The 13,031-nt window shown below is 46.1% G+C and overlaps 1 protein-coding gene across 2 annotated transcripts in view; it reads left to right on the top strand.

Moving 5' to 3' along the window:
* The first annotated feature begins 367 nt into the window (after nucleotides 1-367).
* TECTA (tectorin alpha) overlaps nucleotides 368-13,031 on the top strand; it is an 86,907-nt gene continuing 74,243 nt past the window's right edge. The window contains exons 1-3 of one of the 2 annotated variants that reach the window (XR_014542065.1): nucleotides 368-751; nucleotides 9,396-9,529; nucleotides 11,331-11,618. Coding sequence is in view for 1 of the 2 variants with exons in the window: in XM_083588258.1 (XP_083444384.1) it covers nucleotides 688-751; nucleotides 9,396-9,529; nucleotides 11,331-11,618 (486 nt within the window). In the remaining variant the exon portion in view is untranslated. The remainder of the gene's footprint in view (nucleotides 752-9,395; nucleotides 9,530-11,330; nucleotides 11,619-13,031) is intronic. The other variant, XM_083588258.1, reaches the window with a different exon arrangement.

The raw sequence follows: 13,031 nt of genomic DNA, 5'->3' as shown, positions 1-13,031 counted from the left end.
GCCCCCCCCCCCCGCCGAACCCTTTGCAAAACTGATATCTGTGTTAACGCAAAAGATGGGCAGCTATGTCAATGTTTGTCCTCCCATGCTACCAGTCAAGAAATGTGAAGTGTTCTTTGCCTCACCAGCTGATACAGAAAGGGAAGAAGAAGAAGACGAAGAAGAAGGAAGGATTAGTTAAAGCAGCGTTGAAAGTCTTCCAGCGAGGAGAGCACTCCACGGTAGATAATTGGCTCTCGTTTTGGTATACAATAAGAATCTGTTCAGCCAAAAGCTTTGTAGCGTGGAGATCATTGAGGAATCGTTTGGGGTTATTAGGGGAATGAGTGTTTCCTCTCCGAGCTATTTTCATATTCAGACCTCTTAAAGCTGACACTGGTAGCACTTTCTAGCAAACTTGCCCCCTCCGGCATTGTTCCCTGAGTTTGCCCCGACAAAATGAGCCAAACAAACCCTTTGTTCCCCTTTTCAAACAAGAGCGGTGTCGTTAACCGCGACCTAATTAAGAGGTTTTGTGTTTGTGGGCACGGATGAAGTGACTGGTTTCCCAAATTTCAAGCCGTCTGGTCCCGTCAAGCGATGCTGAGGCGATCTTGACATACGCTTTACGGTGGGATTTACATATGGGACCTGGTTCTGGATGGGCGACTGATTTGCTGCACTTTTTCTCCTTCCTCTTCCTCTAGGATGAATTACCCGTCGTTCTTTAGAAGCTGGGTGGCTTTTGCCTTCATAATTATTCGACAGCAAGGTTAGTATTTCGGCTCGTCAGCGGCCGGATACTGATACTTCCCCGGTAATTAGCAAACCGCTCCCGTCAAAGATACGCTGCATAAGAACCAGGCATGTATAGCTAATGGCTTTTCAGTTTTGAAAGCAGAGTAAGTACATCTCGCGGGCTGCAGCTGGACTGATTTCCAAGAAAGTGCATCCTTGGGACGCCAAATCTGGTGCCCTGACCTTAGCATCCCACCCCACAGATGTCCACGGCAGCAGGGAGGCAGCTTCCCATCCCACTGGAGAACTGGTGTGAGTTAAAGTACCAGATAAGCAGGGTCACTTGGGTGAGTCTGATTGTCACCAGCCGGAAGGGAAAGTGAGTAATGCCTGTGATTCTGCAACTCACCTGCGTCCCACAGCCGTGTGGAATCACACCATGTGGAAGCAACTGCCACGCTGCCATGGTGGATGCAAAAGGCACCCTATTTTGTGGGACCCACATAGCACCTGCTTTCGCTTCTGTACCAGCAGAGAGAGGCAGTTATCTCCTGCCTTATACAGTCAGCTTACCTGAGCACTCCCATTGTCGCCTCCCGTATGCAACTAATTGCACAGGCAGGTCATCTAAGGAAGTCTTGCCCCATGTTCCCCTTTCCCCATTCCCTTGGAGAAACAGGGAAGTGATGACATGGGGCAGAGTCTTCTCTGTGGTGGCACTGGGTTTATGGGCCTACCTCTCCAAGAAGGCTCATCTCTCCCATTCTGGTTTAGTTTTTAGGCTTTGGTGAATCTTCTGTTTCAGAGGGTTTTTTTGAGATTCACAGAGGGGATTTTGTGTTTGATGAAGTGTAGCTTCTGTTAGGTTGGCGGTTTTATTGTTTCTGTATTTGTTTGCTTGTTTCTGTATGGATTTTTTATTTTTTATTTTTTTGCAAAATGGGAGGGAAATGGTGTTATAATAAATAGCCTGTCCCTTCCCCTAGATAGGTGAGTGTGTTTAAGGACTGATATCAGAAACCATTATTCAGACTAGTTTCGGATCCCGGTGGAAAGCTGTACATCGCTCCCCGCTTTGATCTACCCTGTAGAACTTGTTCCCAATAAAGGGAAATGGTTGTAGCGCTTTTCCACATAATGGGACCAGGTAAACCTTTGGGGATGTTTGAAGAGGCTGCACCTGCAAAGATGCAGCTCATTGCTGATTCTTAAAGCAGCTGTTAAAAGGAAAAGTTGGGCTCAGTTCCACTCTTGGAAAAAAGAAAGAACAACAACCTCTACATTTCACAGCTGTGACCCAAGCTATAATTGTTCAGCTATTACATAACAGCTGTGAAATGATTTTGCTCACTCACTGTCTCTCTGGCAAAGGAATGCTTGCCAGAGACATTAACATCGTCCGTATCCATATGCAAAAACATGTTGATTATCTGATTGGCTGTGCTGCCTGCCAGTCTCTCTGTTTTATGGCAACTTATCTTTACATGTTTGCATTTAGAACAGTTTTCTTTTTCTTTTTTTAAAAGAATTCCAGAGACAGAGAATGTCTCATAGCAATATCTTTCAAGCCCTCTGTCACTTGCAAAGATGAATAAGATACGTGTGTTTTGCATTGTGTGCAAGAAATTGGTAGTGTTTTTGAATGGGCAAATATGTCAATTTCGGTTTTTCTTGGGTTCTCTGCATTTCCACCTCAGCTTGTGGATTTTTCTTTCCCTGGAATTCACCAGCATTTTAGTGCAAATTTCTCCTAATATACACATTTTTGCAAAGCAATGTTCCCCGATATAATGCATTTTCCATGTTGCTTTCAGGAATATGTGCATTTCAGTTCACACTGAACCCTACCCTATGCTTATTTTCCTTTTTAAATTTTGGTACACATTACTGGGTTTCAGAAAATGCATTGCAAGATTTGGAGAAGTGCAGTTTTCAAAGGATGACTGTGTTCATGCAATTTCAGAAAGTGTGAATTGGGTAGATTCACCTTTAAATGCAATTTAATTTCTCCACCCACTCCCATTCCTGTGCATGATAGCTTAGTGTGGCATGGCAGTGAGCAAACAGAAGCAGCAAGCAATTTCTGCTAAGGAGCATCTCTGCTGAGGTTGTACAATAGCTTTGGGGTGGTATTAAGGGGATTAGAGTAGAGGATGAACTGATTATTAATTTATTTAATTGCTTTTGTGGGGGTTCCTCCAGGGTGCTCAGCATGTCACATGTGGCTCTTGGTGGCATTTGGAGTTCAAATGCATCAGCAGAAATTGAACTTAAAACTAAATCACTGTTGCAGGAACACACTTTACCCTTGATATTTCACTGAGACTCTGGGTTTAGGAAGACGAGGAAGCTGCATTTATTGCAGGAAATACATGCTTGGTGGGAAATATCCTAGTTCTAACAAAGTTAAGATGAGAGAATGCCATGAGTTGCACCTGCTCTTGCATCTCAGCAACAAATACACAAAGGGGCCTCACAAGTTGAGAAGTGAAGAAGAGGAAAGTAGGAAATGAGGTCAGCAACCATAAGAGTATCAGTCTAGCCTGAAGGAAGGGCAACAAAGGTTAAAGGGCAGTCTAGGAAGTCTGGAGGTGTGTCCCCCCCCCCCGACTCTCTCTGCTATTTTGTGCTCAGACACATCAGCCTTCAGTGTGGGCTGAATTGCATCACACTGCCAACAGTCCTCCCCTCTTAGTCTATCCCAGGCATAGACAAACTTGGCCCACCAGATGTTTTGGGACTACAATGCCCATCATCGCTTGCTAACAGGACCAGTGGTCAGGGATGATGGGAGTTGTTGTCCCAAAACATCTGGAGGGCCGAGTTTGCCTATGCCTGGTTTATCCTCATAGCACCCTGTGTGAGCTTCCTGGTTAAGTGGAGATTCAAACGCTGGTATCCCCATTTTTAGCCAGGGAGCCACATTCCATTTTGGGCAGCTTTTTGGGTGCCCTCATCCACAGGCCCAAAGGAGAGCTTGTGCGAGTGGTTTGGTGCAGGGGTCAAAAATGCCAGAGAGGTCAATTCTAGTGCTTTATTGTGGAAAAGTGAAAACTTACAATGCAATGCCAGAGACCTTCCTGCCTTTACAGACTTGGGGCAACCCCTGAAACAGCAAACGTTTGTCATGACTGCCCACGAGAGGCTAGCATGTTAAGCGTTGCTTATACAGAAAACATCATTTGTCAGTTTGGCCAGAAATTTCTGTCGGTCCACCTGACCAATGAAGGCCTAGGTGGCAGGCATCCAAGCCTTATGGGTAGCTCCCCTCCCAAGGCCAATAGCCAAGCATCCCAAGTCAGCAGATAAGCATAGCATCAAAGCCAGCCAATTAGCATCTCTCAAAGCAAGCGGATGAACATATTGCAGTGAATGGCATAGTCCCCGGGTTATGTGGGCTACCAAGTTGACCTTTACAGGCCTTCCAGGTCATTTTCACCATTTGGTTCTACAGACTGGGGGCCACATGCCAATGTTGGGTGCACCCAGAAGCAAAGTGGGAGGAGGAGAAATGCAATTATTGCATTTGCATGGTAAGTTAGTTTCTACATACCCTGTACCACCTCACTCTATCAAGTATCCAAGGAAGCGGTAGGCATGACGAGGGTTCAAGGACACATTCCAGCCAGGCTAAAACACACAAGGAAGGGCCATTTCTTGGTGAGATTCCCCAGGGCCAGATAGACTCACCTGGAGGTCCTGGGTCTGAGGTCCCCCCCACCCCCTATTCTAATACTTACACTGCACTGGTAATTGGCCAGGTTTTTTTAGGCCCTGTAGAGTCTATCAATTCTTTCTCTCCTGTAGATCCTATCAATTATTTTTTAAGCATATGCAAGCACCTTAATTCCAAGTTGTTAGAAATTCGGCAAGGCGCTACCCTGTGGAGGTTTACAGTCCCTTCATCCACAGTTTGCCTGGACACGAATATGAAAAAAACTCACAATACATTTCCCGCAAGGGCCTTATTTATTTAATGCATGGATATCCCACCTTTCTCCCAAGATGGGATTCAAGGCGACTCACAAAAATTTTAAAGCATCATGATAAAACACAAAGTAATTTTAAAAGCGTAGCTGAAGAAGACCCTAGTTAAAATACAATAAAATGCTTTTAGCACCAGCAATTCAAATACCGATTGCCCCAAATACCAGCTCCCAGTGGTCAATATTGTCTGGCCTGCCAGAACAGGGAGGTCTGAGCCTACCAGAGGAAAGGCAACAAGGAGGGAGCCTGTCCAACCGCTCTTGAGAGGGAATTCCACAATCTGGGGGCAGCCGCAGAAAAGGCTCTCCCTCGTGTCACCACCAGCTGTGCCTCTGATGCTGATGGGATTGAGAGACCGTATTCGCCTGAAGAATGTGAGAGGAAGCTCCAGGGAGACCAGGGATTTCCCTCATCACGGCAGAGGGTGGAGCCTGCATCCTGCTGCGCTGGGCCATTTATTTATTTCAGCGATCTCAAGTCCTTGTAACCGATCTCCAGAGCCAGGACAGTTGCCCTCTTTCACAAATGTTTCTCAAACAGATCCTTCATGCCTGTCGTGGTGCCAAGCCGAAGGGCTTTTGTTGGAAGTTTGGGTGCAACTCAGCTTGCCGAAGAGGGCTTTACATGGGGTTAAGGCAGATAGCGCGAGGCCCTTCCACATTCCCAGACTATCCCTGTACCTTTAACCTATCAGCTTACTTCTCTTATCTCTTTCTTGTTTGGCCTGATACGTCTCAGGTTGCATCCTGTTTACAACTTCCTCCTCCTTCTCCTCACACTTCTCTCTCTCAGACCTCTGGATGAGAGGTCATCTTCATACTATCCTCTGAGAACAAAGGGAGCAAGCATGGCTGCCTTGTTCCTCTCTAGACTAGTTAGTGGGACCAGAACTGGAAACATTTCTGTCCAAGTTCAGCATCTTTCCTGCAATAAACAACTTTATTATTTTCTTCCCTACCAGAATATCTCGATGTGCAAAAAGTAAAGGCCATTCTCTAACCAGATTCACTGGCCCAATGCATGCTAAAGGCTTCAACAAAGGCTGGTTATCTCTATACAGTGGTACCTCTGGTTACATACTTAATTCGTTCTGGAGGTCCGTTCTGAACCTGAAACTGTTCTTAACCTGAAGCACCACTTTAGCTAATGGGGCCTCCCGCTGCTGCCGCGCCACCGGAGCACAATTTCTGTTCTCATCCTGAAGCAAAGTTCTTAACCCGAGGTAATATTTCTGGGTTAGTGGAGTCTGTAACTTGTAGCGTATGTAACCTGAAGCATATGTAACCCGAGGTACCACTGTAGTTTTCTTATTGGAAAAATACCCAAGTAGGCAGCCTGTCCGGCCCCTAAACAGCATGCTCAGAGCCCACAGAACACTGAGTATCTGCTGGGGAAGAGAAGAGAAATGGGGAGTTGCAGATGAGGAGAGGGTGTAGGATGAAATATACTGGAAGAGGGAATGACCGGCTGGATGCTGGAACAGAAACACCACACTGCAATATTTGTTGCAGCTCCCCTCTAGATGGCAATACAAGGGCCTTCCTCAAGAACTTGTGCAAGATTCGGACTCATTAATTTCTCACACAACATCCAAAAGAGCTTTTTCTGTGGGCAGAAAATGCTTTTCTATCAGGGTGGCACCTTTAGATTCAAGCCACGGGCCTAGTCACCAACCAGTGCTGTGGCAGGAATGGGGCCACCAGATACAGTCCTGGTGATCCCGTCTTCTCTCTCTCTCTCTTTCACACACACATACATACACTACATGCATGCATTCCTAGTACACACCTCACTGTGTGCAAAGAACTCAAGTCTTTCAGAAACTGTGAGAAGGAAGCCCAAACCCTGAATCTGGGTCAGGACCTAGCGACTCTACCTGCCATTACGGCATTTAGCAAATTAGGAGAAATGCCATTGCGTGAAGACCTCGCCGTGGCTGAAAGCAGAGGTGGGAATGCGTAACGCGATTCAGAAAAGGGTGAAGGGCCCTGAGGTTGTGGCCAGGGATGGTGGAGAGATTGGATTCAGCATGCAAACCCATCAAATCTGCACTTTCCAAAGCAATATGTCCACTGAAACACAGCTAAGCCTTTGACATTCGCACTGCTCTGAATTTTGTGAGACAGTTCTCCAACTGAACCATGTTTACAAAGTTGCATACACTGGGGGGAAGCGTGCATAAAAATGTAAACATTAGTGAAAACAATATACAAAAATGCATTACGGCAGGGAAGATTGCTTGCAAAGTAAGTCAAAAGTGCATATAAAAATGTGATTATTAGGAAAAATTCGTACTAAAACCAATGAATTTTCAAGAGGTGTTTTTTTAAAAAAAGAAAGAAAATCAGTAAATAGCTGCAAAATGTGGAGAACTGAATTTAAGGCTGGAAAAATGAGAAAGTGAAATCCAAGAAGGCAGATAGAAGGCATATCCTTCCATCCCTAGTTTTGGCCTTTAGGTGTTCTGATCAAATTGTTAAGACAAGTACTGCTGGAGGGCCAAAGAGCAGGAGGACGGCCAAAGAGACTCTCCTTTTCTCAAAATCCAGGAAGATGCAGTGGGAAGGTGCCAGTCCTGGATGACTCAATAGGCCATTCTAGGCTAATAATAATAATAATAATAATAATAATAATAATTTATTTATACCCCGCCCATCTGGCTGGGTTTCCCCAGCCACTCTGGGCGGCTCCCAACAAGAACACCAATAACAATAATAATAAAAAAGCAACAACATTTTTACTCCTTCCATTCTGTGTAGGTTAGAACAATCCAGCAGGTGCGTGACAAAAATATTATACACCAGATACTGTCCAAAATCATTCCACTCCTTTTAAAAAGTTCATATTTCATTGGCCAGTTCTTCAGTTTCTGCAGATATATCTCCATTAATCTCCATTTAAGCACATGCTTAAAGCACCTTCAATGAAAGAGTGCACACACGCAAAATGTGATTTTTTTATATTTTAAAAATGTGATTTTTTTATTTTTTTAAAAAAGAAAAGTCTTGAGCAGTCATCATGGGGAAAATCAGAACTTTGTTAGATTTCTTTACACTCCACACTGTCCCCCCTGTCTTCCATTCTCTTTTCAATTACTTATCCCCACTTAAACCAGGGGGACATCAGGTCCTGTCGTGTGCTACAATTAATCTATGCTTCATTGTTATTTTAATTTTTTTATTTTATACGGTTAACTATTGTTCTTACTTTGAATTGCACCTGGGAGATCCATCACCTTCTCTGTGCTTAGGGCCTCTAAAGGTCTCCATGCGGCCCTGGTAGGCGCCCATATGAAACTTAACATAGGACTGCAGCAAAGACTCTTAAACAGAGGGTGAATTGTTTTGCCTTTGGAGGCTCGGCTGAGCATTCATTGACTATAACGAGGGCAGCAAAGTTCTTTTCTAGCCGAGACGGCATTATCCCCTCATGTAAAAACATCAGGGAAAGAAACCTCAGCCAAGCAGATACAATTCAGTTGATGTTGTGTGAGCAGGGGTTTCTGCCCATAATGGGAATGTTTCAGGATAGAGCTTTTGCCATTTCACCTTTGCCAGTAAGGCCATTTTAGCAAGTGGTTTCTCTGGGAACATCTGCAAACTTGTATCTGTGTTCAGGCTTGGGCCTTATAGTGGTACCTCAGGTTACAGATGCTTCAGGTTACTGATGCTTCAGGTTACAGACTCCTCTAACCCAGAAATAGTACCTCAGGTTAAGAACTTTGCTTCAGGATGAGAACAGAAATCACGCGGCGGCAGCAGGAGGCCCCATTAGCTAAAGTGGTACCTCAGGTTAAGAACAGTTTCAGGTTAAGAACGGACCTCCGGAACGAATTAAGTTCTTAACCCGAGGTACCACTGTATGAGCAACTGGAGGTTTGGCACTCAGCTCAGCTTAAATCAATGTGAAAAATAACTTGGCAGATCAGACAAACTTTAAGGGTTATATCCAATCTCGCCCTGCCTACTCAGAGTAGACCCACTGAAATCAATTGTCATGACTGACATTAAGGACATATCTCATACCCTCCAACATTTCTCTGATGAAAATAGGGACGTCCAATTTAATAACAACAACAACAACAATTTTATTATTTATACCCCCGCCCATCTGACTGGAATGCCCCAGCCATTCTGGGCAGCTTCCAATATATATAAAAACATAATAAAGCATTAAACATTAAAAAACTTCCCTATACAGGGCTGCCTTCAGGTGTCTTCTAAAGGATGTATAGTTACTTATCTCCTTGGCTCAGGGGTTGCATAACTCCACACTCTCCAACATTTCTCTGATGAAAATAGGGACGTCCTATGTAAAAGCAGGACATTCTGGAACCAAATCAGAAACCGGGACGGCTTCTGTAAATGCGGGACTCTCCCTGGAAAATAGGGACATTTGAGGGGGTCTGAATTTGCATGTGTCTGCTCTATAAGGTCCACAGGTTTCACTTTTGCTGGTCCTTATATCTTGCCTGAGTATAGTGAATGTGTGTGTCATTCTAAATTTCCAGCTATGACTCACCGCAGATGGAGGTGCATCTTAGTGGACGGGTACTCATTTTGCTTGTTTGTTTTAAATATTAAAGGGGCTTTCAGGGTGAGGGAGATGAGATGGTTCTGACTGTGTGCCAATGGTGACCACAACGCAGTGGGGCTGGCATTTGAATAATAGAACATATGTCCCAATTACAGCTCAGGCCATGGCAATTTTGTATCCGTTCTGGCCCAACGACACCAAAACGCCCAAAGTGGATGACGGCAGCTCCCCGGAGATCAAGCTGTCCTTCCCATTCATCTTCTTCGGAGTCCCATATCGAACCATTTTTGTAAGTACAGGGCTGGGGCTGCGGAAGCCGCCGGACCCTATTATTCATTTTCCCCGCCATTAACGTCTGCATTTTAAACACAGCTTCCCTCCAGCATTTCAGGCCAGAGGAAGATTTATGGGATCCCTCCTGACAAGTTCTTAGATTTCATGAACTGATAGGTTTTATGATTAAGAAAGTCAGAGGTATATTTAATGGGCTAATGTTCGTGGGGCAGGGATATAAAAGGCAATAAATTGCCTTTTGCAGGTGATTAAACACCAGAGAGACGCGAGGGCCTTGACACGTCGGACATTATTCCTGTTGCATGACACGCAACAAGCGTATGGAGGGAGCAGCTGCAGGAAAATGAAGATTATTTATTTCGTTCCAGCTTCAGGGATTTTTAAAAATTTTTATTTTTTGCATCTTTATTTGTTTTGTTTGTTTGTTTAGCAGACGAGCTGTTCGGCTGACTTGATCTTTCATGGTGGTGCTTGAAAAGACTAATAAAAATTACCTCTTTGGTGCAAGATCAAGGGGTGAGCAAATACATGGGCAAAATGTGCAGAAAGAGACCTCAGCTGTCTTACGCTGAGTCAGACCACTGGCTACTCCAACCCAGGATTCTGTACTCTGACCAGCAAGAAACTCTCTGAGGTCTCAGACAGAGGACCTTTTCCACCGTCTGGTTCCTTCTGGCTCCCCATCTCTCTAGTTTTCTAGAAATCCTCAACCTTTAGTTAGATGTAGTGTAGTCCCAAGGAGGCTCCAACAGTGAAGCAGAATTGTGCGGTGAAGCTCTTGATGGATGCTACCACTTGAGAAAGTGATGTGGGCAGAGGTAAATGTCTGGTTCAGGGCCATCTTACCCAAAGGTGCTAGGGGTGTGGGGCACCCTAGCGCAGGGCTCTCAGGAGCTCCAGGCCGAGAGTCCAGGGTCGAGATTTGGAGTCCGGGGATTGGGAAGAGCCGACAGCCACTGCCGAGCAGAGTAGAGCCCATCGGAGCACAGTTCTTCTGCTACAGGCAAGCAAGGCGCTGAGGCAGCCGGCCAACTCCTGGGATTGGCGGGCCGTTGAGAGGCCTGACCAGTGCACACTGCTCTGCTGCCACCGCCTCAGGCTCAATTGTTGTTGTGCTGGGCTCTGCTTGTCCACCCCCCACCCCAGGCGTCTGGCTCCGGCCTTGCTCTGCTGCCGTTCCTCTGTTGATGCTGAGGCAGCAGGCCAGGTCAGCTCTGCCATGCGCCCCTCGCTGGCCTGCCCTAAACAAAGGTCAACAACTTTGGGGTCCCCCCTAAAAAAAGGTCAACAACTCTGGGCAACCTGGGGGGGGGGAGCCGGGCAGATCTTTGCATCCTGGTGCCACATATGCTTAAGACGGCCCTGGTCTGGTTGTTTCCCCATGGGAAACAAGCATCTAAGGGAGCAGAAGACTGCAGGAGATGTGCAGGAAGCATACGACTTCCCCAGAAGATAATTCCCACAAATCTCTTTAGACCAGTCTGCTTTGGTGAGTATTCTGTGAAAAGGTGGTCATGATGAAAATGCAGAGTATGGAAATATCCAGGGGGGTGGGGGGTCACCTCTGAGTTTCATTTCTCTTTGGGTTTTTGAACCTCAGTTCTATCCCAGCCTCAGGGTGAGATGTAGGCCACAGGGGAGCCTAGAAATATAGCCCTATTTACAACCCATAATTACATAGCCCAGCCTCTGCCACCGACTCAACCTACGCAAGCATAATTTTAAGCTGACATTTCTGCCTCTCGCTGCCAAGCCTTCCACTGGCTTAAATCAAACCATTCCGCTTTCCCTCGCAGGTCAACAACAATGGCGTCGTTTCCTTTAATGTGCTGGTCAGCCAGTTCACGCCAGAGTCTTTCCCCCTGGCTGACGGGCGGGCTTTTATTGCTCCTTTCTGGGCAGACGTCCACAACGGCATCCGAGGGGAAGTCTATTACCGGGAGAGCACGGATCCTGATCTCCTCAAGAAGGTCTCCAAAGATATCCGGAAGTATTTCAAGAACCTGCCATCGTTCAACGCTGTGTCCATTTTTGTTGCTACTTGGGAAGAGGTCACCTTCTACGGAGGCAGCAGCACAACCCCGGTAAGGGTGGAACATTGACGGGATGTGATGTACTAAAACCAAGTTTAGAATTATTTCACAGTGGAGGAACTTAGGAAGCTGCTTCATGCTGTGTCATGCTGAGTCATCTCACTCTGTACTGTCTACATTAACTGGCAGGGTTTCTGCAGGGTTTCAGGCAGAAGTCTATCTCAGCCCTACCCCAGAGATGCAAGGGATTAAACCTGGGACCTTCTGTATGCCAGAGAGAGGTTCTACCACTGTTTTGTCCAAGTGCATGTTCTGAGTAGGAGCCAACACTAAACTCCCAAAAGGAGGCCACTTCTGTATAGCAATAAGTACAAAATCTGCACATACCTGGCTATGTTTGCTGATCTTACCTATGGGGAGCAGGAGTTTGTTGCATGATTGTGCAGTAGAAATCATGTGGGGGATGTAGAGGGTGCCGTGACCCCAGGCTCACATATTTGAGAGGACACAATCAAGTGCCTCCATGACAGGCACAGATCCCTGGCAGCTGAGATGCAGAGACAGGCAGGTTGGTCTAGCAGGCAGGTGGATGGAGGCAGCAGGTGATGAGCCTCCTGGAGGTAGGTTCCGTTCACCCTCTGTGTGGGCTCTGTTTGTGCCCCCCCCCGGCATGCGCCCCTACCCCAGCTGCCCAGTCTGGGGGGGGCACGCTACGCCACTGGTAGGAATTCACGTTGTCCTCTCTGGACTTGCACATGATGTCTGTATGCTTAGAAAACCTGTATGTGAGAGCATTGGAAGTGATGGAACCATACATGGGTTTCATGTGCTAAACTGTAAAGCAGTAATTGAATGCAAAGCTGATAGTAAAGCTACAAGAGCACTCAGTCTGTGGCAAGAATTCTGCAGCAGAGGCAAGCGCCTTCTAGGCCAGAGGACAGGGAACCTGTGGTTCTCCAGAGATGGTTGGACTCCAACTCACATCAGCCCCTGTCAACATGGCCAGTGATCTGGGACAATGAGAATCGGTCCAACAACATCTGCAGAACCATTATTTCTCCTACCTCTGTTTCAGTGCTTGGCATGTGGTGGTTAATCTCATGACAATGTGCTGGGCCCCGGAGGTGTTACAAAGTCCAAAGTGGATCCATTTCGGATCTGCCTTGCATCCCGAACATCTGAAATGCATTGATGGTGTGTGCTTAAAATCCATGTTTTAAAAAGATGTCTGTAAGCAGAATTCAGTGGCAATTCCATTTGCAGTCAAATTTGAAAGGTTGCCGAGTGTTTGAAATGTCGATATCTTCCCTTGATTTCTTCCCGGGACAGTGTTGTGTTCACTACAGATAGGTAGCCGTGTTGGTCTGCCATAGTCAAAACAAAAAAATTTTTTTCCTGCCAGTAGCACCTTAAAGACCAACTAAGTTAGTTCTTGGTATGAGCTTTCGTGTGCATGCACACTTC

The sequence above is a fragment of the Podarcis filfolensis genome (assembly GCF_964270895.1).
Source record: "Podarcis filfolensis genome assembly, chromosome: 15".
NCBI lineage: Eukaryota > Metazoa > Chordata > Lepidosauria > Squamata > Lacertidae > Podarcis > Podarcis filfolensis.
The sequence above is the reverse complement of the archived record's forward strand: the minus strand, read 5'-3'. Positions and strand labels throughout refer to the sequence as shown.